Source organism: Zonotrichia leucophrys, chromosome 4 (assembly GCF_028769735.1).
Source record: "Zonotrichia leucophrys gambelii isolate GWCS_2022_RI chromosome 4, RI_Zleu_2.0, whole genome shotgun sequence".
Lineage (NCBI taxonomy): Eukaryota > Metazoa > Chordata > Aves > Passeriformes > Passerellidae > Zonotrichia > Zonotrichia leucophrys.
Genome location: NC_088173.1, coordinates 53,333,691 through 53,360,189, shown reverse-complemented (window position 1 = coordinate 53,360,189; position 26,499 = coordinate 53,333,691). Strand labels below are relative to the sequence as shown.

At 37.9% G+C, this 26,499-nt stretch overlaps 1 protein-coding gene across 7 annotated transcripts in view; it reads left to right on the top strand.

Annotated features, from left to right (window-relative positions):
- The window catches only part of SORCS2 (sortilin related VPS10 domain containing receptor 2), a 538,682-nt gene that overhangs the window by 289,041 nt on the left and 223,142 nt on the right, over positions 1–26,499 (top strand). For all 7 annotated transcript variants that reach the window (XM_064711730.1, XM_064711728.1, XM_064711726.1 and 4 more), the window contains exon 3: positions 18,281–18,380. In XM_064711730.1, coding sequence (XP_064567800.1) covers positions 18,281–18,380 — 100 coding nt within the window. The remainder of the gene's footprint in view (positions 1–18,280; positions 18,381–26,499) is intronic.

Sequence of the window (26,499 nt, the reverse complement as noted above, 5' to 3'; positions counted from 1 at the left end):
TCCTCATGGGTTTATGCTGTCAAATACAGAAAACAGCCCTGTTAGCTCTCTTGGATTCTCATGAAAAGTTCATAGAATCATAGAATGGCTTCGGTTGGAAAGGACCTTAAAAATAATCTAGTTCCCAACCCTGTGCCATGGGCCAAGTTGTAAATGAATTTGCTATTGTACACAGATGCCAGCTCCATAATAAAGGCAGAACACTGGAATCAGATCCCTTTATTGCTGGATTCAATATCCATTTTTTTAAAAAAGAAAATCCATTGATGTCTTTGCTATAAGGAGTAGCCCTCTGTTACTGGAGGATGTGAGAAGTGTTCATGGCAATACCTGCAGGGCCTTAGCTGGAGGTTGGTTTATATGACTCTTATGTGGTACAGCCTTTTCCACCTGCATGTGTTTTCAGACAAATATGAACACTCACTAAACATGGGTGAAGAAGAGGAGTGAAAAAATATTTGTGCTACTGACTGATGGCATTTCAACTTTTCCATAGTGAAATCAAATCTTTATGAAAGCTGAAGTATTCCAAAGCATATTAACCAAGTAATTCCAAGGTTGATATTGAAGTTTTCTGGCGGTAAAACACTGCCAGAAAGGAAGAAGTGCAGACCAGCTAAAGAAGCACTTGTTCTGTGAAGAGGTTTGTTGGGACAGGTATGGCAATTGTTCTTCATCTCCATGCAGCAGAGATCACTTTTGTTTTACAGTTCTGTTGAGTCAAATTACCTGTTATACTTCTGTTCAGTCATTATTAGTTCCAAAGAGAGGAGCAGTGTGTCTGGGGAGTGCTCAGGCAAGAGAGCATTACTGCAGGCATATGCAGTACACAGAGAATAATTGAGAGACTTGCTCAAGGGTATGGAGTTCTGTTACAAGTGGTTCATGAAGTGAACAAAAAAAACCTCTTGAACTGCTCCCCCTGCACACTTGTGTTGAAATGGTCCCAAGTTGGGGAGGAGAAACAGTGACTTTGATTAGGGAAATAACTTTTGCTTTGGATGGGTACATATTCTAAACTGAAATGATTTTTAACCACTTGGATAAGCAGATTTTGAGATGAAATCAGTATTTCTAAATGCTTGTCTGTAGTGAAGGGCAGTAGGGAATTAACATTTGCATTATGAAGGACTCTTTAAAGAATGAATTGTTAAGTTAGAAAGTGTTGTTGTTCTGCATCAGCAGGGATAGTGGCAGAGATATGGAAGGATAATGCTGGAATATTTACTTGTTGATGAGCAAGTGGTTTTCCTCATGAGCACAAGGTGACCAGGAGCTCTGGCTCCTGTGAAAAACCTCCACAACTGAGAAGGGCAGCTCTCATTAGGTCTTGTCTTCTGCAAGTTCTTCCAAACTCCTGGGTGTATTTCAGTTTCAGTGTGGCATATAAACAGAATCAGCCCTGATAGGAATTGTTACCATGTATTTCATGGCATGTAGACCCAATTCCATTTTTCATATCACTTTGTTTCTAAACTGATTGTTGTTCTCTAGGGGCAGACTGGACCCAGTGTGGGTCCTCTGCTTCTGTCTGCAGGTATTTATTCTGAGGTGAGGAGCTGGCATTGTTTTGTTCTGTGGATGCAATTTGACAGACAGTATGGTAACATTACTCCCACAGTAAGGATTAACTGCCAAGCCAATACCATCATGGAATCAGAGAAGGTGCAACCCAGAGGAAGATTGTGGCAGTTAAATTTCCCTCAGAAGTCTTCTCTGTATTTGAATGTCTTTGAGATTGCAGTAGAATTTGGTTTCAAACAGGAAGCATATGGCAGCAGGCTGGGGAGCCAGGTCTTGTGCTGGGATACAGGACATCAAAGAAGCCACATGCCTAATTGAGTCTCTTCTTCTGCTTGAGTCAAGCAACAGAATATTGTTTTCTGTGAATATTAGCTCATATTTGAGAATTAATTTATTTCAGTCCTGTCTAGACATGTCTTTTGTTCATCTTCTACAAATAGACTTCAGCAAATGGCAAAAGGATTTTCCAAATCAATAGATTTTTAACTATGCATTAGAGAATTCTTGAGGATGGCAGTCAGAATTTATAATCACAAATGCTCAAGGCAGAACTCTGGTTCTCCAAGTCTCAAGTTGATCAGGCAAAATTAAATTTATCTTCGACAGGGCATAAGGACACATTTCATTTTATGCTGGACAAGATACAGGTCAAAAATTACTTTACAAATATTCTGAAGCAACTATCATTGATACTTTGTAAACAGTAATTTGTCTGAATAACATAATAACAGTGTTCTGTGATATATTGCTGTATTGAGATTAATTTAGTGTTCATATACATAAAAGTCACAGAGCTTGATTCCAAGTGATTTACTTATGTAGGTGCTTTTTTAAAGGGGGTCTTAAAGCATGAATTGTTTTCTGGCTCCTAGCATCTCTTCCCTTCCTTTATACATCTTTGCAGAATATTTACCCTTTTCAGGAAATGCAAATTATTTCACCATTCTCAGTTTCACCTTTTCTCAGTTATAATGGAAACTAGGATGGTGAGAGTGGCGAGTGAGGTCTGCAAGCCCATGGGCCAGTGCTTCACAGCTGAGCTGTGGAACTGCATTGCAGGTGTCTTGTTTTCAATTGGCAGTGTATAGTGATATTTGAAATATTCTGAGAGCCCCTTATTTAACATTTTTTGGAGCCAGTTGCCTGCAGACATAATACTTGATATTTAAGGATTTTTTCTTCTCTTTTCTGAGACAGGACAGTAAATTGACACCAAGTGTTCTTAGGCTGAAAGAGAAGATAATAGAAAATTCCAAGGCAAATGCAAATAGGCCTTCTCGACTTTGTCCAAGATGCCTGACATTGCTATCAGTACTGTTAGTGATGCTGTACTGGCAATTTAGATTAAAACTGTGCCTAGCATGTCCAGTTTTCAAAGTAAGGACTAATACATTTCTCTCTCCTTTCTCTGCTACACATTGAGCCTTGTGTAATCACTACCAAGAGATAAGAATGAAATAGGAAGAAAAAGTAGCAAAAAACAATGCTATTGTCATGGGGATGGCAAAGAAAAATAGGTAGAAAAGAAAGATTGTATGTGCAATTAGTGCTGTGATAATAATTGGAATGCAGTTACTAAAGGTCAGCCATCTCCAAAGGCAAATTTTGCTTTCCTGCTCATAGACTTTGAAGTGGAAGTAGGGGTAGGGTGGGCAGCAGAGGATAGCAGATCATATTTCCTTCCTTAGGTCTTCTAATGATGAAGTCACATACATCTCTAGTAATTGTATGCCTTGCAGTATTGCTTATTCACTACAAGCATGGAAGGTGCTTCTCTCTTCCTATTGCATTATACTCTGCCTTTGTGTGTCTGCTGCTCAAGGGATTGAGGAACAGCAGAAATAATTCCTGCCCACATTCTTTTCCTTTTGACACATTTACTAAGAAAGACAAGGTATTTTTTCCCCCAAATCTGTTCCTAAAGATTTGAAGAGACAATCACACAGCATAAAACGAAAGCCTGGAAAATCTACCTACTATATACATAACCCAATCTGTATTTTCTTTAAGACATTTCATAAAAAATCTTACATAAACGTTCTTCTTTTCTTTCCTTTTATACTTGACAGTATGTGTGTAAAGATGTGAGAGTCTGAATGTGGTGTTACTTATTGTTGTTATTTAGTAAAGGCACAGAGCTGAAATGAAAAGTAATCCAAACCTCATAATAATAAGTAGGCATGACTCATGGATTACTTCTAAAGTATTTGTTCCATTAATCCAACTCTACTGTGTGGTTTGAAAGTAATTACATTTTGAATATCAGCGTGAATGACTTAAAGATTTGGGATCACTTGAAGTTTCTTATCAATCATCAGCTAATACCCCTTACTTATAATTTGCATTTTTAACAGAATAAGTGACTCAAAGCTACTTCTTATTTTACTTCTTTTTATAGTCGTTTACAACTTCCTTTGATTGTATGGTAATACCCTTCAAATTTACATCCTTTAGTGTCTTAGAGGCTGCAAGTATCAGTTAGTTCAATTTTAATGTTTTATTGAGACAAATCCAAAAGTTTCTCTGACCTTTGGTAATATTTGGGGCAATATGAAACATCTGAAGCTCAGTTGTTTTGAATGCATCTTTATTTATCTATGTAAAATAGGCAAAATATTAGAAGAATCTGAGACAGATCCAAAAACTACAACAAAGAAAATAATTATCAGCTGTAAGTGCTAATCAAAATGCTATCCACACATAGTTGCTGATAGCCCATATGTGGCCAATGCAAATAGGGACGTGATGTGACTGTTCCTTGTTATGCTAGATTAGTCAGTTCCTGGAGACACAGTACTTATATAGAGGACAATTTCTGTGGGATTTGATGGGTCATCTGATTAACATATTTTGTATTATTCTTACTAATCTCGTGCAGTAGAAGAGATGAATTTCCAAGCAGGTAAATAAAGACAGTGCAACTATATTCACACACAGAATATTCTTATAATATATTCTTATTCTTATTCTCCCCTTGGAAGGGGGACAAAAGGATCATCAAGTTCAACTCTTAAGTGAGTGGCCCATGCAGATGTCGAAGCCACAACTTTGGACTTGGCTCTAAATTGGAACAAAAGATCACTTCTCTTTCTGAGACAATTATGCAGTTATGCATCAATGCAAATATTTAGGAAACACAAAAGAAAAATATTGCCGTATGCAATTTTTTAATGTAATAATGCTAATGAAGAAAGGAAAGCATTAGCACTTGAAAATATTTCCATCCTCCATCACACTCCTTTTTGTGACTCTGAAGTGCAGAAGTGCTGGCTCATGTTAGTGATAGAAAAATTCAGTTCTATACATTGTACATCATGATGAAAGAGCAAACCAGCTTTGAGGCTGCTTTTCACGCTTGCCCAGAGCTTGCTCAGTGAGAGCTAAGAAAAAGCTTTTTAGGTTCTGGAACTGTTTTTGGAAACTATTTTGCATCTGTCTTCATCTCATGTAATGTGGCCTGTCTTGGTCTCAAAACATAATGTTCCTCAGTCCAAAGAAACAAAACCAAACCAATAAAAAAACCGTAGTTTAATGGTTTTACTTGTCTTTAACTATAAAGTGGAAGAATGAAATTTGTGTCTCTTTCTTAAAGTACATTACAGGTGACCCTACTGTCCAAATTCATTTATTATTATTATAAGATCTTTTCAAACTCGAGATGTGCTGACATCCTGTCTTTAATGCTCTTGTAAATCCTGAAGTAAACAAATTTCAAAGACACTTGACTGGTACTGTAAAGACAAGGTCAAAGAGTTGAATGACACATTGTCCTCGTACAATAAGACTACCTATCAATCAGTTTTACTAGCAAATTCTTAATAAAGAGGAGAGATCAGAACATGACAAAAGTGTATCTGGGAAAATATATGTGCATGATGTCCATTTTGGTATCCTTGGAATAGTAGCTAATGATGAACAACCATTACATGTGACCTGGAAATATGGTTGTCTCCTGTAGGAGAAAGTATTCTGCAGTTTATTACTTCTGAAAATTAGAAATAGCAAAAATCTATTATGTTAAAGTGGTCTCAGCTTTTTAAGTAACTAAACATAAATGTGTACTGAACACATTTAAGTAACTAAAAGAAGTAAGATGATTAAGCTTAATTTAAGAATTATAATGTTTTAGTATTGGTAATGCATGGAGGGCAATTTGCAGGCATTAAAAATTATTTATTTCAAGTATTGCATTCACTGATGACACATTTGGCAAATACATGCTCAAAAGTTAGGTAATTTTTTTCTTTCAGTATGCTGAAAGATTTTGGCATTTTTTAGCATGCCCCAAAAATGTGTCACTATCTTTCATTTCCCTTAATTTTCTGTAGAACTTTTTCTACGGGGTTAGATGTTAGACATAGGTTAATAAATGGTAATGTTAAATAGAGCCAGTCTCCCACTTTAATAGTAGGACACAGTCTAAAGTTAGACAGATGGCTCTGGAAGAAAGAAATTCCCTTTACCTACTAAGCAAATATATAAAAACAACAAAATTGTGACTTGAATATCTCATTGTTATTAGCAAGAATATTAAAAATCAGAAAAAATATAAAATGCCTGTATGATAAAGCACTTCAGGTGATTCAGCAATCAAGGAATTATATGTGTCTTTAAGATATATATGTATGATTATAATGAGAGTTTGTTTCAGTAAAAAGAAAACAATACCTGGAGATATAGTCTGATCCAGTCTGCATTCAAGATACATTTACATATAAATTTACACATATTTATATTACACTTAATTTTATACACATTTATATACATAAATGTATCTCACATGGTGAATTTGGCAGTGCTGGGTTAATAATCTTAGAGGTCCTTTCCAACCTAAATGATTCTATGATTTTATGAGAAGGAGAGCAGATAGCACTCTGTGGTTTTCCATGGGTTATTCCACAAATGTAGGGCAGTAGGCATTGACTCCTTCTGACCACCTTACTGTCGCTTTTCTCAATGATAGCTGGAATTTCTTTGAAAAAACTGCCCTGAAGTGGAAATGATTTGGAAATAAGAACAGTAAATGTTTCTTGGTCTCTTCCCAAATGCTGCCATGTTGGGTTTTAATTCACTGGTGTAAAATCAAGCTGGTTTCCAAGTAATGTGTAAAAGATATTTAATAAAACATGTTTGGTGGGACTAGAGGCTAGAATTTGGAATCTGTACATTTATTTGTAGAGTAGTTGTGTCATGCTTAACTTTCCCTGTGAACTTGTAGTCTTGACCGCATACGCCAAAAGGTTTGCCAAAGCTTCCATAGGTTAAATTCCCCAAAGTGGGCACTTAGAGTGGAACCAACAACAGCAGAAAAGGATAAAAAAAGCTTTCCTTGGGCAAATCTGGTTCTTTCTCTTTATTTTAGCTTGACTGCTTTGGGCAGTTGAATAAGACTGAACTATATGACTGCAAAATGACATTTAGATAAAATGCTTTTGTGCCACTTCAAATGTAGAGTTTGGGATACAGCTATAATTTCAGACTTCACATCCGAAGATTATGCAAGCTCTGTGTTGTAAGCACTTTTCTTATCAGAAAATGTGAAGGTTTCTTTTGTTGGCTTAATCCACAGTGCTGCCAGTTAGGAACTTCTTTGGAACAAGCACACTCCAAGCTTAATTCAGTTCTGCTGAACATAAAGTAAAATAACAAAGCTTTTGGTTTTAGTTTGTGAAGTTGTGAATTCCCCAGCAAATATGCAGTGAATTCCTCCTATGACTTGGTGATGCTTTAACTGTGTTGGTTGTCTACAGAAAATTACTTTTCATGCACAGTATCTTCAGCAAAGTCAAATAATGTAATTTAACTTTCAGTAAGTGCAGAATCACAAGTTAAGTGATGTTGGAAGGGAGCTCTTTGACATCACTGAATCCAGCCCTCATTGATCTAGATCTTTTCCAGTTGACTTTTGAGTATCTCTAAGGATGGAGATACATCAAGGTCCCTGGGCAGCCTGCGGTAAAAAAGAAAAAAAAGAAAAAGAAAAAATTTTCTTATGTTTAAACAGAGTTTGATATATTTCAGTTTGTGTCCATTGCCTCTTAGCTTGTCACTGAGCACTGCCAAGAAGAGTCTGGCTCCATCTTTATACACTCACATCAATTATTTATATACATTGATAAGGTCTCTTCTGAGCCTTTTCAGTTCTCTCAGCCTTGCTCTTTGTGATACATGCTCCAGTCTCTAATCACCTCTGTGGCTTTTTGCTGGGTGTACTCCAGCATGTCTGTGCCTCTCCTTCTGAGGGGCCACAATGCTACACCACATCACTGCAGCTGTACCTCAGCACTGCTGAGTGGGAAGGTTTCACCTCCCTTGGCCTGCTGGAAATGCTCTTCCTGATTCAGCTTGAGACACTGTAAGCAGCCTTTGATGCAATTGCACTTTGTTGGCTTAGGTTTGATTTGATGTCCACCATAACCTCCAGGGCTTTTTCTGCCAAGCTGCTTTCCAGCCTGTTGCCCTCCAGTACATACTGATGTGTGGGGTTATTTCTTCCCAGGCGTAGTACTTTCTACCTCACTTTTTTGAGCTTTATGTTTTTTATTTTGTTGTTTGCCTGTGTCTCCACAAGATGTATTACTGATACATCAGCCACTCCTCACATTTTTGTTTAATCTATAAACTTGCTGCTGTCGTCATGGATCTCTTTCCCATCTTCTTGGACACTGTGAAATTTGCTGCCCTCCATCTGCAGCTGTTCTCTTGGTGACCTTCAAACACCACAAGGCTCGTGTAAGGAAGGAGCCCATCCGCTGCTGTCCCAGCCTCAGAGAGAAAGCCCAGACACCCCAACAGCCTCAGAGCTGCATCTGCTACGGGCACCTCCATCTGAGCTTGAGTAGTAGGTGATAGGGGAAGCAGGAAAACAGGTAATAACCTTCATTCCTACAGAAATCCTCCTTTTTAGACACTGGGTCACTTTTTTCTCTTCCTAGTCTCCTTTAAAGTCAGACAAGAATGTGATTGAAGCTTTCAGCTCCTTCAGTGCTTTGAGTTATTTTGGGTGCTGAGAACTCTTCTTATTCTGTGGGGGTTGTTTTAACTTGCATTTGAAATTACATGTCAGTAATTTACAGTGGACCAGGCTTCTGTTAGGGGCAGTTAGTCATCACCAAGTGAATGGATGTATTAGCATGTCACCGTGGTATATATCAACCTCCTCTCCCATAAAGCACAGTGGCAGCTGTAAATACACTCTTAGTGCAGCTTTCTTTTAAGAAAATAGATCTAGCAAGGCGTGTGTTCAGAAGATCCTTTCTACCAAGGATCATTGCCTTACTGTTTTATTTTTGGAATGTTCATTAACATGGTGTGGAAGCACCATGGATCCATATGGAGGTGTTAATGGCCATAAAATTGGCTGCTTCCTGTACTTGTTGCTATGAAGTGTGATCTTAGTTTGGAAACTCCTGTGTAAATGTGTGTATTTGTCTTAGGATTCTGTTTCCTAGCAAGCCATGACACAGTGCAAAATGTGCTGCAATTGCTGTGGCTGGCCCTCTTAACCTGTCAGCATAATTTATGGGAACACTTCCCAACACCTTCTGCTGCTAATGGTCTCTCAGAGTCCTGCAGAAAAGGCTAGTTCTGCCTCCTAATTTTAAGAGCCATGATGGTGGCACTGCTTGTCTCTTTTCTGGATCTATTTTGGATTTATGTCTGGCCAAGGGTTTGAAAGAGCTGCTATTAAAGCAGAAACATCTGCTGGGGCTTTATGTGCTGCTGGCTTGCCAAGTTCAACAGGAGGCCAAACTACAGCTGATGGGCTCAGCCCTCCACAGGTGTCACTGCAGTTACAGGAGAATGACTGTAAGGGAAATTGGGCTGCTGAAAGCTCTAAAAAAATAAATAAATAAGTAAATAAAACCCCTTAGCAACTGTAGAATGTTGTTAGGGGATTATGGTTGGGTTGATTAGCAAATAGCAGAAACAAACCTTGCTGAAGTGGTTGTGAGTACCTGAATTCCCTGGTGCCCCTGATTGATGCAGCACCTGAGATGCGCCTCCTCCCATTCCTACCAGCTTCCCATCACGTTCTGCATGCTGCCAGGTCAGGCAGCACAGTCACTCAGTGATTTTAAACCTGTTAGGAAAACCTGATTTTGTTTAACTATCTGAATGCTTTCATGATTCAGACACATCATGACAATCGTTTGTGGGCAGTCATGGGTGAGGCAGATGATTGTTTTGACATGGACTGCTTTTGAAGGAGAGGGATTCAAAACAATGCTTTAAAATTCCTTGTAAAAGTTTTGTTCTGACGCAATTTTAGTAACTTGAAATAATCACTCCTTTGAAACTGGGCACATGGGAACTCACATCTTGTATGAACTTGAGCTGCATCTGAGCACTGACCAGCCTCCATCCCAGATATGTACTTGCAGTTTCAGAGAAACATTCCAGAAAACTCACAACAGGCAACAGTGGGTCTCTGATAACATTTCCAGAGTCCATTTTCCTATATTTACTTGTTTAGGATTTTTTTTTTTAAAAATGTCCAGTTACTCCCTTAGTTTTGCCAAGCATTTGGATTCAGGTGAAGAACAGCACACTCAAATTACTGACAAAACTTCAGTTGACTTCATTTACCTTTTTATAAAGTGCTACACCTGGCCATATAGTTCATTTTCCCTCTCACCTCCCCTACAGCAATCATAAAATGGAGATCAGCACATCAGCAGCAAAAGCTAAAACTGCTACAATTGGAGTTAAAGAAAAGTTGTGCTTATTGAAGAGTGAGTAGAAGACTGTTATAGTTGGCAGAGCCCATTGCTAGAGGAATAGATAATTGCATGTGAATGTGCATATGCAATTTATTAAATTATTATCAGTTCTTTTTTAATTTAATAGATGTTCCTATTTCAACCAGTTTTATCCAGTGATTACAAGAAAATTTGCTGTTCTGGTCAGAAAGCACAAGGCCAAATTCTCTCATATATCCCAACATGTTTCTTGCCTTCCAAGAAGCTGCCTGACTGAGAATAAAGTTGTTTCAGAAATATTTCAGCTGTGTTTAGTGGTTTAAATAAAAAGCCTGGGCTATGGGAAATGCCTAGCATTTTTCCATGGTGGAAAATTTTAATGTTCCTTGCAAACCTCAAGAAAATATTCTTGAACCATCTCCTTTCCCCAAAGAACACAAGTATGTAAGATAAGAAATGATTCCTTTGTAATTGCTTATTTCCCTTCACAACACTCATAAAGGAGAAATCATACTGGAAGTGATATATGTATGGTTCCACTTCTGGCAATATGGTTAGTAAGCATAATTTTGGAAAATTGCATTTTAGCAACAAAGACTTCTTTTTCCTAAACTAAAAAACCCCAAACAAAAAATATGCCACCAAAACTAAACCCAACCGTTTTTTTTTTTTTTCTCCAAAGATGGTTGCCTAAATAGGTGTAAGGAAGCTAGTATTATGTAGGAAATATTAATTTGTTTTGTAGGTAATAACTGAATAGTTAATCAAATAGTTAAGTCTCTCAAATGCTCCATTCCTTGCTAATGCAGTGCTGGACTTGCAGCTGCTGAAACTGAATCTACACAGGGCTGTTTCTTATGAGAAATGCCTGCATAGTAACTGCTGGTTACACAATACATCGAATTCAGTAATGAAAGTGTGGTAAGAAATTGATCTTTCCCTATTTTCCACAATTTCATTTTTGTTTTTTACTCTCTCATGTAGGTCACTGGAACTGTTTGTGGGAAGGAACTGTAAACAGCATTACTGAAATGATCCAAGTGCAGGACTTTAAAACTGTTAATTTGACTGTGAACTGTTTCAATAAGTTTGTTTTTAACAGGAACAAATGACTGGGATTGATTGTGGGGGAATTTTTAATTTGCTCCCAAATAAATTAAAAATTCCCAGTGCCCCTTAAGGGCAGCGTGATCCAGCACATGCCCCAGCTCTTCCATGGCTGCAAAGCTAAGGAAGAAATAACCCAGAGCTTTTACTTTTTTGCAAAAATAAGACATAACCCTATCTTGCTGGCGGTGTCTTGTCTGCTTTGTCACTGTGACGCTGCTTGTTTCATGCTTGAGTGGATTCATCACAAGGATCTGTGTAGTGCGAGCGTGGCTACAGGCTGTACCTTCCGAGACGTGCTGTCAGCAAGTGCTGTTGTTGGTGATGGAATTAATGCACCAAGGCAGTAGCTTCAGAATAGGTGTCTAACCTAAACTAACACTTTCTGAGAGGGTAGGAGATGGCTGCAGCTAATAGAAGCTAATGTGATGTTTTGTCAGCCTGTAGAATATAAAAGCTAATTGTTGCAGCTGTGCAGCAAAGTAATGAGGAGCTTGAAAATGTAACTGATAAGCAGAGTGATTATAGGCTAATGAGCAGGATGTTTATGCTATATTGAAGGACTAATGAAGGGCTGCAAAAGATAACTGCTATGGTATACAGTGAGCTATGCAGAGTGGGAATGTTTAAATACAGCACAGGAAGATATGTAGTAGATACTAAAGACACAATGCTGCTAACTATTGGAGTTTGAGCATGAGTGTTGTGTTCATTGTGCAGATAAAGCAATTAACCAAAACCAGTACCTGATAAATGCATGACAGAAGATACTAGTAAGGGAAGAAATGATACTGTACATAAATACATGTTGTATAATTCACATATCTCCATCAAGTAACACCCCCATCTGTACAAAGAGCTCTGTTTATCACCATCCATGTTCTCTCATAAGAAAACATGCATGGTTCCTGTACTTGTTTGAAGCATTGGGTCCAGACAGCTCTGAGATAGGGTAGTTCCTGAAAAAAACATTTTCTTCAAAGATAATTGCAACATCAGAGTAGGAGATTGTAGCCTGGCATGCCAGTCTGGGCCCAGTCAGGCTTGGTACCGTGTGGTGTCAGAGGACCGGGCTGTGTGCGTTGCAAAATAAGGTCATGTCTTATTCGTCACTCTGACATTAGCAGCCAGAGCTCCTGAGGAGACATCTGGCTCCCTAAAGTCCCCTGCCATGGTAATCCTGGCTTTTATTGTTGGCTACAGAGGACTGGTTTTCCTTCCACTGTGGCCAGTTGAATTGGATATGTTTAAAGCTTTGAATAAAAGCGATGTTATTCTAGAACATGCGATCCTTCTTGAGTCTTCACTTGATGCAAATGCAGTCTTTTGGGTTCTTTTATTTTTTTTTCCACATGGAATTTTTGAGGTCAGCAATTTACAATCATTAACACTTGTAATTATTGGAAGGAGTCTATAACTATGAATGGAAAGTTGCACCATGTCCTGTACACAGCATTACAGAACAGGTCACTACAAATAAAAAGGCATTACCAAAAGCTTTTAAAAAATCTGTGTTATCAGATATGTGATCAATATATGATATCAATAATTGATAAGTGAAAACAGGACATGTTAATCTCTAGTGGTTTTGGGAAAAGTAGGTAAACCCTCTATTTCCTAAATATGAAATTGCTAAAATATTTTATGTTACCTCTAGCCTCTGCCATTTATTCTTTAGTGTAAAACTGGATTAAGGAAGAAGCATTTCTATATTTTTGGTTTTGGGAGGGAAAATGTGTAATTCCCAAAAGGCTCAATTTTCTGGAAAGTAGAGAGAGAGAGGTATTTCCAAAAAGTACTCCAGCAAAGCTGATAGCTGATTATTAATCTGTTAATTGGATTGCTGGGTGTTAATTGGATTGCTAGGGGTCCTATACTTCTACAGTCTTTGAAGAAACTTTCATCCACATGAATTCCTCAATATATGAATTGGGTGTTGGAATTCAATGTTACAATATGTTTGTTCTCTGAAGAAAGGCTTTGGGGCTTTTGAGGCTTTTGGTTTTGTTTGAAAGGATTTTATGAGGCTAACCAAAGCCTCTGCAATTTCCACATTGGACATGTAAAAACCTTTGAAGGCTTCTGTGCTATTTAAGTGAAGATGATGAGTTAGTTTTCCACTTCTTTAATGATGTTCCTCTGGTTTCTTCCTTTTCAGTAGGCTTGTCCTGGTATTTGTTGCTGGAACCTCTGATGTATCTGTTTTAGATACTCCATCAGCCAGTTCTTCATTACTCTGCTGTAGTTATCTGTTTTCCTTACACACATTTGAGGTGTAGTCAACAGTGTTATCTCTATTATTCAGGTGAGGAACCAGAGCACAAAGGAAATCCTACTGTTAGATGTAAGTCTGTCACCAAGCAAGAATCTAAAATAATTTATCCTGTATTTTAAAAGTTCATGCTGTAAATCTTGGACTGTTCTGCTGACTGAAAGGAGGGGAAGGTGGGAAGACAACATTTGCAACAGAGTCTGGAGAAAATTAAGTGGGAAGCAGTTGAGTGAGTTTTATGTACAGATCCACTCTTCCTTGATTCTCTAATGTGCATCTCAATTGAACCTTTTTTTCAACAATTTCCCAATTATCTAAACCAGCAGATCTTTTGTATTCTTTTCTTTCAAATAGACTTTTTTTTAGTTTCACCAGTTAAGTGGTCCAAGAGTCATTTGAAACCTCTTCATTGTTGTCTTCCAGGATTTTAACTTAATAGAGCTTATACAATATGACTCATTTGACTAGAATGAATCTTGAGTTAGTCTTCAAGAAGAAAAAGTAGAGGAAATCTGATGAACATGTGTGTTAAATGTTCCAACCATTCTCTTTTGATTGTGTCTCTTCAATTAATTAAAAAAAAAAAAGGAAGGAAGCATTTTTTGCAGTTGATGTGTCCTTTGAGTATTACATTTTATTTGGGAATGCAACTTTGATCTCTAAGAATCTTAATTAACATTTTACTATATTAAATTTTAATTTTTCTTATATATTTTTAAATATCTACTTGTAAATAAAACCTGGAAAAACAACTAACAATGAGCAATGTTGAATCATAGGTGTGAGTCACAGGGGAGAGCTTTATAATGGTAGTGAAGTTCAGAAAGGCAAACATTTGGTTCATGTCTCTTTCAGTATCTGCTAAATTTCTTCTTTCTCAAAATTTCTGTTGGGAGATATCCAGATCCCATGTTTAGGTACAGTTCCAAATTATGTTAGACACAGATTTATTTTACCTCAAATCTAAAAAATTTACATTTTTGAGGATGAGACCTTAATTTGCACAGAGCTTAGGGGCTTTGGGAGTTTTATTTCATGAGAATACATTTCTTTACCACTTGGACGTTTTCCCTCCGATTTTTTTGAGCTTACAATATTAAGCTAAAAGAGCTAATTATGTCTGTGCTGTAATATCATTGTATGATTTTGAGGACTCTTATCTGAACATGCTGTTCTTTCTGTGAGAACTGATTTTTTCCATAAAGGGAAAAAAACAAAAAAAAGAGAGAAGACTAACACATATTACAGCAGAAGTATGTACCTGGCTTCAAAAACACCACAAACTGTCTGGCTCAGGTTGTGTGATGTCTGCATCAGTATGTGAGTAATCATATTGTTCCACCATCCAATGGTTCTGTCACCTGCATATTGGAAGATGTGTATCCTGTGAATCCTCCACTGAGTTTTGCTCAATGAAGAAACACCCTTGTAATCTATAACCTATAGTGCACAGGTGGATACACAGCAGCAGGAAGCAGCCTGAGTATAGCTTGCAGATTTCCCTGCAATGTCTCACGTAAAGCCAAAACTCTGATTAACTGTGTCCAGATCACTTAGAACTGCAGGTCAGACCCTTCTTTACAAAGGCAGTCTGTGCACGTCTTGCTCCAGTTTATGGAGTTGTGCTGTTGTGCTGCCACTTCAAATAAACCATGGTATAGGAGGAAGTTTTACTCTTCTCATCAGGTACATGTGTACCCTCTTTCCATTAAAACCATAAAGGGCTCCTTCTCTCCTTAATTTTGTACAAGTACAAATAAATGTTGAAATATATATTGTAATAGGCGTGCACTGGGATCATAGAATTCATCTTCCCCAACTGTCTGTAGCTTTGTAGTGCTATTAAAGGATATTCTGTTCTAGCTGCATGCTTCAAAATGTTAGTTCTTTCTATATCCAGTCAGGAACTTCGAAGTTACATCTTAAGTGAAAAAGTTGAGGTGACCTGTTTTCTCTGCATTATAGTAGATTTGGAAAACCAATTATTTTGCACAGTGCCTGCCTTGAATGATCTCCTTGAACTATGTCCTCTTGTATATAAATGTCTCAAAGAATAGCTGACATTCCTGGGTTCTCATAAGTGTGAGCTATAGTAAAAAAGATTTGGAAGTCAGAATACATTCTTACTCTATAGATCCATAGATCTTCTTCCAATCATGTTTTTCCTGTTTAGGCACTTTTCAGGACATACAGTTGCCTATTTTCTCAGGCTGGAACTGGATTTCTTTTTTTCCTTGAGATTGCTAATTTTTACCTGAATAAAATTTTTGACTGTATAGTTTTATTACATTTGTCTGAAAATACCATACTTAGTGCTCTCATCCTGTTAAAACTTCATTCATTTTTTGCATTCTATCTATAAGTCATGAGAATTAGAAGGGAAAGTTTTGGACTAGAACTTTTTATCTTGGAACTTGCTTATCTTTTTTGGGCTTCCTGCCTGTACTCTTTTCACACATTGACAGAGTTGCCATGGTGTCCTTCGCATGGTGTCACTCTCCAGTGGTCCCATTGTATTAATCCTGGAACTGCCTCTTCAAAGTAAATTGAATCATCTTTAAGGTTCAGAGAATTATTTCAGGATGTTATTACTGGGCTAGCCACTGACCTGATATTCTTCCCTCAAAGAGAATAGACTAGGTTATGTTTTCATTATACATACTTGTTCTGCATGGTTTCAGTACATCTGTCTGAAGTTGATATTTTAAGTCTTTGCTTTAATTTCTTTCTGTCAAATACCACTGGCAAATTAGGTGTAGCACTGTCCATCCTATTCCCCTTAGAATTTTAATTAGTTCTGTGCTGAACACTGCAGTTTTATGTGTTTGATATGTACATTTATTTGTCAAAATCGAATTGCTATGATTCAGTTAATTCTCTAATACATTGCTGTATATCTGCAGAGAAAGCAACATTGTGGGGGGTAAAAAATCCCAGATCAAATCTATTCAGATAACACTATAACTCACAGCTTTAGGCTGGAGGATAGCCTGAGTGTCATAGTGTTATGACCAGTTGGGTTCGACCTCTAGCAGAATTAGTATTGGATAAATACTCCACTAAACTGGTGGAGAAGGAAAAAAAGCAAGGTAAACATGAACCTTTCTAGGTATTCCTTAGGACCTGTTTCAGGCATATCACTGTCTGCCCACTATGCCTGCTGATGTCAAAGACATAGAAAGCTGCTCCGTGGCAGCAGCTGAAAGTTCCTGGATCTTGTGGAAGGCTGGATTGGTGAAAGCACAGAAGGTGCCTCTGGCTTCATACAACATGCCCTCCAACTTCAGTGACATTCTGGGTGACACTGGGACATAGGTGGGATGCTCATGGTGGCCTTCTGTGGGCATCAGTCCTTCAGGGAATAACCTGCCTCTTATGGCTTGGAGGAGACCACTGGCAGTGGGCTACTTCTCAATGTGTACACACTCACCCAGGGATTTGGTTCTTCTCTGCTCTGTCTTCTTGTACTCACACAAAGTTCAGCAGTGACTGCCCTGGGTGAGGAGCATGAGGCACCAGAGCTTGCTGGGGAGCAGTGAACAATGTAGAAAGGGACTGTAGGGCAGAAATCACTCCACAGGCAGTGCAGTGTCACACTGGGTGGGACAGTCTTGTCATGGTTCGCTTGGACATGAGAGCTTTTGAGTGCTCCCAATTGTTTGAATGATGCAGAGTTAGGACAGGGTACCTTCAGGCCTGCTTGTTATTCCAGGGAGAGAAAAGGGTGTGAAGAGTGGGAGTTCTCACACCAACAACTCTCTGTCCTAGGGTGTGCTTCTCGGTGAAGAAGGGACAAGTGCCTTAGATGTGTCTGAGTCCCTTTCCAAATGCAAAATGGATAACTGTAAATATGGAGAGGGCATGTGGTGCAATTTGATCCTAAACACAACAAGCAAGATTTCATCCAAAGTGATTTAAATTTGGGTGTGACTTGCTTTGAATTTCTCTAACATTTCTTTATATTAACATTTGTCCGTACTTTTTGTAATTGAAATTGGCAATACAACTGCAGAGCACGGATGCCATTTTTCACTGGCAGCTTTTCAGAAGTATGGAACAAATTCTGCAGAGTGCCCACATTTAAAATATTCATGGAGATGTCTCTGTGACATACTGATGGCCAAGTACTGACTTTCCTTTTTTTAATTGAAAATTCAGTGATCTTCTGAAAAAGAGCTGGAGGAGTGGATGGGATACCTTTATTCAGTACTAATTCTGCTAGAGGTCTAATGTGAATCTTCCAGATCTTGGGCCAAATTCTTCTCTTAAGCAACAGCAAGCTCTGAAGTCAACTCTTCTTTTTCTGCATAGCTGAGGAGATGCTGTTAGTCCTTGCCAATGAGCCTGTGCTCTTTATAGCTCCTTTTTTCCACCTTGTGGGTGGTGATGGAAAGGTGTACGTGACAGGCTTCTGTCACTGAACAGAACAAAAACAAACTAGCACTGCAGAGAATTCAGAGTACAGACAGAATTAGCCATTTTTTTCAAACCTAGAATTTAATTTTCTTCATAGTAGTGGGTTTCTTTTAGTAGCTAATGAACACTGAAAAGAGCAAAAGGACAGCAGAGAAGCATTGAAAATGGACAGTTAGTGCACAGAGAGGGGTTTTCTTTGCAGAGTTTCAATGCTGAAGCCTTTAGAAAAGAGCACTTACAGATGTTTGATTTCTTTCAGGTCTTCAGATTTTGGGACATTATACACAAAGTTGAATCTACAGCCTGGGATTGCCACTGTTATTGACAATTTCTACATTTGTTCCACCAACAAAAAGAAGGTATGTGGCGAAAAACCATTTTTGTAGTGCAGGTGAGATTCTGGGACTATGTAAAGAGTGTTTTATAGATTTTCACAATATAGGAAACTTATTTTCATGATGGTGAAGATCACCTTTGTGCATTTGTGACATACAGAAGTGAGATATTTATTTGAATCAAACTTTCATAGTGTTTTCCATGTAAATGAAAAAATGATTCTGTGGGTTTTCACACATCCCAATGGATTCTGGGACTAACATTCAAACTCTTCATCTTTAATACACAAGGTTCTTAACATGTTCCTTAATATAAAGTATAGGGATTGGGCAGGCTGTCATTGATTATCATGTTTATCCTGTGTAGAACCTTAATTAAATAAATTTTAAAAACCCCTCCCCATGAAGATTTCTTAAGAAATGTTCCTGCATCATTACTGAGAAACAAAACACTTTTCCTGGAACCTGGAAAGGTTAAGTGGACTTTATAAGTGAGAGCAAAATCAACCCACTGAGTGTATTTACAATGGATGTTATATTAGAAGCAAAGGAACAATGATTATGGGGAAAAAAAATCACAGTAACAGCCCTTCTATGTCTTAAAAGTGCCTGTGATTTAAATGGCAAGAATTGTGAAGTGCAATGTGGAACATAAGCACAGTGGGTCTTTCATGAAATAAGAATTTTCTCTTGATAAGGGCCTTTTAAATCCAGTGTAATACAGAAACACTGATTTCCAGTAGAGGCCTCTGATTGGAAGAACAATGTTTGTTGTGTTTGTCTGTCTGTTTTGCTTAATCAAAAATCAGTAGAAATCTGTAAGGTTGCCTTGATGATTAAGTACATATTGTATTTCTCTTGAACTTGTCACTGGAATTTTGTGGCCAAGCTGTGCTATGTCTGAAATTGGTAATATGTTTTTAATCTACTGCAAAGCCAGAAAGTATTATTTTGTTTCTTAAAGTGGAACTGCCAACAAGCACAAAGTTGCTTCAGATTATGTGTTTCAGATATACAATCTACTGGTGGTTTCAAGTCCAAAAGAATAAAACCAAAAATCTTTACCCATCTCAGTTTCTGGAATAAAAGCTAGAAGGATGAGATGGATGAGAGCCCTATGGAGGATCTTTCCCAGCTCAATCAGCTGCAGCATCAAAGCCTGCTCAAGCACAAGTGTTCAGTGACAATATGATTGTGCCATTTGTGTGAAAAAATAAACAGCCCTAAGATCACTGCTAAATTTCAAGCCTGAAAGACACACCAGTGTTCACAAGAACCCTCATCTTAATCCTAAGAAAAATCTATATTCTCCTGAATTTCACAAGTTGAAGTTCTTAGAGATACAAACCCCACTTAGTAAGCTAATATGATATTGAAAGCCACCTGATACAGAAAGTCTCTTTGAGTCAATATAAATACACTATTTTAATGTGGATATTTGCTTCTATGAAGGTGTTGTTTATCAGTATACAAACAACAAAACCAGCAGAGCAGAAAGGATTTCTAGATCCTTTAAATGATGCCAGAGGGAGATATATTAAAACATGGAAATATACATACATGCATATGTGGCACAAAAATGATGAAAGCAGTGGAGTTGCATGCTTTAGCCAACAGCTTCAGACTGTTCTTGGAGGTTTCACAGTGACCTGTGGAAGGTAAGAGGGAAGTCTTCATGTTTTAAGAGCTTCATGTTGTAAGTCTGTTGTAATGGTAAATTTTAGGTGCTGGACCTTTGATTAGGGCGTTAAGAGGAAGACTAAGTTGATCTCACACAAGTTATTTGGGATGATGGAGGAACACATCTGTGGAGGGATAGAATGTAAGAAAATAAAAATAGTGCAGAAGGTAGTCGCACACCTGAGGAGCTGAAGCTGTACTAATCACCAAAGATCAGGAACAGACCTGCCCTTAACAGGCCATAGCTGTGTCCAATAAGAAGATTGCTACGAAACAGTGAGTTAGCTGGGTGAGGAGAGAGATGGGGTTTGTTGGCTGTGCTATGAGGAGATGCCCATGAGAAATCACTGGAAAGGTATGGAACTTTTGAAACAAGATGACAACACTTATCTCCCTGTCTCTTTCAGCACAGTTGCACTGGGGGGAGTGGAATATTTTGAACTCAGACTCCCTTTTCTGAGCTGAGCAGAAGTCTTAGGTTTTTACTTGTTCTTGATGTTACTTCAGATCATTATGGTATGGGTTTACTTCAACCAGTTCACATCTTTTATAATGTGCTGAAAATGGAAACTGGAGTGCTGACTGCATGTACTGGAACTGAGTGTGCACTTTAAATTTAAAGCATAAGTAGTCCCATGCTACCACTTAGCATTTAGTGACTGGGAAAATACATGAAAGCAAAGATAAAATACATTTATGGGGATTTTTAATATTTCACATAGTAAAAAGTGTTCTGTGATTTAATTTCATTTAGCCATTTTTGTCATCTGTGGAAGAACAGATTCTGCACATTTAAAGCTTATCATTCCCACCTCAGTGTCATGAGGGCATTAACCACACCTGATTTAAGTTCTATAGAATTAGGTATCTGGTCAAGCTCTCTCCCTCTACAATTTAAAAAAAAAAAAAACCAAAAAAACACCAAACCAAACAAACAAAAAAATCACAACAAAAAAAGCAAAAACAAAAACAAACAAAAACCAACCAAGTGAACAAAAAAGAAAACACCAAAGGAGAAATATGGGTATCTCCAGACTGTGGCTTCCTACAAAGAGATGGGTCATGGTTTAACCCCAGCTGGCAATTACGTACCACAGTGCTCTTGGCTCATTGGCAAGTTCTTCATTCTCCCAGTCCCAGCCTTTGCCTTCTTTGATTTGGATGGTGTGGCTAGAGCTCTCGTGGACCAAGAAACAAACAGATTATTTGTTTGTCAGTTTTGAAATGCAATTAAATGAAATAACTGCTAGAAGGCTCCAGTCTAACTCTTGGGCTGACATAATTTTTACAGTTCATAGCTTCCACTATGCCAGCTCCTGGAGTGGCTTAGGCTTTCACTCAACTTGCCTCCACTCTGTGAGCTGCAATCATACCAGAGAGAGCAGTGGACTTCTAAGTGAGCTTTATACAGTAAATGTGAAATAGTTCTGGAAATTTTCTGTGAATGACTCTAATTTTCATTTTCTTAAGATGTACTGAAAATGATGCAGTTGATTAAAAAGTGCATTAACAAAAAGTACAACAGCACCCTTTTCACATCGTACTATGTGGAAAAAGGATTGTATAAAAACCCCCACAAGGTTATAAGGTAAAATATTGGAATGTTGGGGACTGAATAAGCTGGAGGAAGTATGGAAATCATCTATAAACCTCACTATATTCATTCAAAAAATGGCACATTCCATTTTGCTTTGGAAATGTGCCATAGCCTTCTATGAACAAGCTGTGGTGAGTACTGTAGGCTAAGTTAAGAATCTAGAAGGAGTTGTATCAAGGGCACGTCCACACAGTCTTTTGCCAGTTGTGGTAAACTCATTCACTCTGTGTCTTTTTCTGGCTGAAGGCAGCAGAACTCAAATGCAGAAATTGTGTTGCTGCTGTTACCAGAGGACTGAAGCTATGAAACCAAGTTTTGACAAGAAATAATGGCAAATCTCTGAAGAGAGAGCTTTAGAAGGCTTTGTTTGTTGCTCTGAATGGACCTTTCTGATGAAATGATGGGATGGAGGGGTGAACTGTGGCTGTATTGTTTGTGAGGCAGAGTTGAATTGCAGTCAGCAGCTGCACAAGTAGAAAACATTTTGAACTACCTGCAAATGACCAAGTAGGATCATAGATCATCATCCTAAATGCCATGAAGCAGCAGAGTAATAGGCAAGGTCACACTCTAATTAAGAGTTTATGCTTCCTAAGGATGCATTAATATCTGGTTTGCATTCTGTCTGGTTTTAGTGTAGTATAAACCAGCAGCTAAAGACACTGATATGATTTTGGAAAGCTGTAGACTAGAGAAGGGGAGTTCTGCTATGTAAGCTCTCTGATGCTAACTTCTCCATTTGAAGCACTTTTTCATTGATCTGTGTTATAAAATAGCTTTTCCCTCTGCGGGTTGTGCAGTGATAAGGGATGTCCCTGCACTTTAAAGAACAGAATTTATGTAATTATCTCCTTTTCAGTAATTAGCACATGCTGATAGCATCAAATGGTGCAGGAAATCCATCATATACCATGTGCAGGAAATAATTTGCTTTGTGTTCTCTGTTTTCCAAACCAACATTTTAATTGTGACTTGGAAGCGTGATGTGTGTGGTTTATAGAGTATGGGGTTAAGACTTCCATAGTGTCAATCTGGAATCAGGTGAACAAAATTCTTTCTACAGAAGAAAAAATTTAGCAGAATTTAATTTCACTAAGCTAAATTATCAAGAAAATATTTAACTTTTTTTGAAGCATATATGCTCTTGGATGTAGAAGTTACATATTTGATTTTATGTAGTGTTGATGGGGAGGAGTTGAATGAACACACTGATTTTTTTTTTTTTTTTTCCCCTCACATCCAGTGCATATTTTAATTTTAATTCATGCTAATGCAATTGGTGCATCCATCCTTCCGTTTATATGCTTTTGGAAAACCTGCAGCTATAAGCAGTTTATATTCAGGCTTTTGATATTAAGAGAAAACAAGTATTGATTGTGATACACTAACTTATTAGTTAAATGAGTTGAACACTTACATTTCCCAGCTGTCACAATAACCAATAACTGCATGTTTTTTTCCAAAATAAAAGACAAGGTGAAAAACATATTCTTGCTTGCCAAACAAGGCAGAACACTTAAGATAGTAATAAAGATATAGGCTTTTTTATACACTATTTTAACTCCTGATGATTTAAATAGTATGTATTATACTTTGCAGAAGAGTATTTTCCAGAACTATAAAAGCACTTCCCAAGATGCAGTTGTTTTGAGCAATGTTTGTAAGCACTTACAGGTTAATGCAGTCCTACATAATTCTGACATTTGTCTTTCAGAGCAGAACAATTGGTTGTGGAATTTGTCAAAATGCAGAATGACTACATTCACTTGTAAGGAATAATTCTACTCAAATATCAGTTTCCTTAGAGACCATAGCAGAACATCTCCAAATATAGAGAGCAGAATTATCTAACACTTTTACTAGTAGTCCAGTAAGGGATATTCCTTTCAATAAGATGAGTTGAGGAACATTTCCCTGTGAAATTACAGAATATGAGTTTGTATGTGGGGATCTCTACCATGATGTGTTCTTGCCTTATAAGCAGTGTCATCATTCCATTTTATTCCAGTGATGCACCATCAGAGCACTAATGTGACCTGACTGCATCATTTTGCTTAAGGCTTAAGTCCATGACTGTTCAGTTTGTGTTCAGGTATTCTAGATACTACCAGAAATATGCCCAATAATTGACTCTTTTTTTCCCCCACCCATACTTTACTAGTTGGTAGATTGCTGTGAGAGGCAGTCCTGGGCAGGAATCCCAGATTTTATTCACACACAATTGATGAGCAGTTGCTTCGTTGACAACCCCAAATCTGCTAAATGCAAGTGGAACTCAATAGGTTAAAACAGTCAGAGCTTTCATTGAGCTGTTAGCTGAAGTCACAGCCCACAGCAGAGGTTCATGCAGCACTACAAAGCCCATGACACATATGGGGAGGATTTGATGGATGCTGTTTGATGGGGTGTGACTATGTATATGTGGAAAAAGTAGGATAAAGCTTTGAGAAACAGAGTGGAACTGTTGAAAATTAAAACTGTGGATGAAACAATGGCTTGGGATCTGGCTATTAAAGAAGTATTTGAGTTATTTACTGGCTAAATGGAGGGTAGGAGTCATAGCTTTCCAGCTGGACTTATTTCTGCTATGGTTGAGAAGCCAGGGCTTTTTCACAGTTTGTATGTAAACAGGGCTGCATAAAAAAATATCTAACTCCTATGTCTTTGTCATATTCTAACTCCTTGTATCCCTTTAAACAAGTGGAAGGTAGGAGCAGTGTTACTGCTCTATTTGAGAATATCCTCTCTCCTAACCAGTAGATTATGTATGCATTTTCCTACTGTGTGACAGAGACAGGTTCAGTTTTGTTTCCATCAAAACTCTTTCTGTGCATTTCTCCATTCTGTTCTTGTATGTGCAGAGCTAGAAGGAATCCCCAGCTCTTGCTGATCATGGTTTGATCTTGTTGATCATCAGAGATTTGTCTTTGAATACCTTTTGAATGCATGTCTGCTAAAACATTGAACCATGCAAGCTGAAAGTGCCTCTGAAGTTTTTGTGTCAATTCTACTCTCTTGGAACCAATAAATATTCTACAGTACACTGTCATTAAAAGATGCAATTGATATTAAAAAAAAAAGAAAAGAAAACAACCCACAAAAATCAGGCAAGCCAACAAACCTGGCTAACAATACAAGTGAACAGCAGAATGCCATGACCATGTAGGTTTCCCATGGTATGTAGGTATGTAGTATAATTGCTCATCAAGGTAGAAGGTGTGTGAGCTAAATGGCTGCATGCTTGAACATTATTTATTTTTCTATCCTAGAATTCATTTGATGCTTAGAGATCTCAATTTAAGTTTTTGAGACTGACCTTCCACTGTGATTTTGTAGCCTAATGTGCAACTTTTGCAATCTTTTGTGCTCAGGCATACAATTATTCTGTGGAAAAATAGGCCTGTCTTTACAGTGTGCTCATTATAGATGCTTTTGTTCTGTTTTTATGAATATCCTGTCTAAAACTCATTAGTCATAAAAGCACACCAACAACTACCAAAAAGACGTGATGTTAAATTAAGTTTACTGTAGTGAAGCCAAAAATAAAATGACTAGTTGGTGGGAGTACAACATAAAAAAGATTTATGTGAAAATGGAAAAGACCTCCGAGCAACTGTTAAGAGACCATTGTGCATATGAGTCTGCACTTGAGAGACATCTATTTCCCTCCCAGTAATTCTGGAAAGAGAAGGATTCCAAGCATCGTATTTTCAGCAAGGTTTTATTTGCTATTATGATGAGCAGGGGTCATTGCTTGGAGAAATAGGAGCAGTCAATCAAGAGCATGCAGCAGAAAGCAGCTCTGAAGCTGCACCTGGGGGTGGATGTGCTGCTGAGGGGTGGCTGGGCAGAGGGCATGGGAATGCACAATATTCCATGGCAGGGGGGGTTTAAGATCTGAGATTTTTATTTGCTATGTTTAAAAATAAGGGTAAATTAAATTTTTGCAAAATTTAGACCAGATTGTTATTTCAAGCTCATTATTTTAAAATGTAGATTCTTAGGCCCAATTCTAAATTTAGGCTGTATGCCAGAGAAAAATATGGAGGGGGTGGGAGGTGTGGATTTGCTGAGCAGGACACTAGACAGGCTGTGTGTTTCCCTTGTCCAGCCTGCCCATGTGCTCATTGACCTGAAAGAAGTTTTGAAATCCTTCTCTGCTTGACATAACAACTAAGGGAAAAAAACCCCTGACATAATCAACCACAACTGTCTGCAGTAGATCTCTAGACCCGAGTGAGACCCGAATGAGGCTTTTCTCTGTCATGGCAGAGAATTTAATGTATCCTAGCAAAAGCTACAAAGGTCTTCTAATCAATAATTATGAGTACCATAAACATCTTTTTTTTAAGGCTATACATTTCCAGGCAAATATCATCCTGGAAGATTTTCTGATGCAATATGGAACTTGCAGAATTAAATATAGCAAGGAGGCAAATCATAATATATGGGATGTTCTTAACAAGATGAAGCAGGAGAAAAGATAACTAAAAATAGGACATGGTAAAGGACTGGTAACAAGCCTCTTACTGTACTCAGTAAGTATTTAGCTGGTCACCAAATCTGCTTGGATGAAATGGGTACAGGTAAGTCTATAGAACACTCAGGTTTCTGTTGAACTGGCATAAACAAGGTTTTTGTGACTGATTTAGGTTATTTATATAAATTTCAATAATCTTGTATATTGAGATTACTTTTGTCTAATTATTTACTGAACATCCCAACATGCCAAGAGGCTGTATCATGTTCCCCATGTTGCAGAAGGGAAGAAATTTGGAACTTTTTCATCTTAATTCAGAGTCTAATGGCAGGAACCAGGAGGTCTGTGCTAAGGAGGTGATGTGAAAACTGCTAAACTGTATTTGA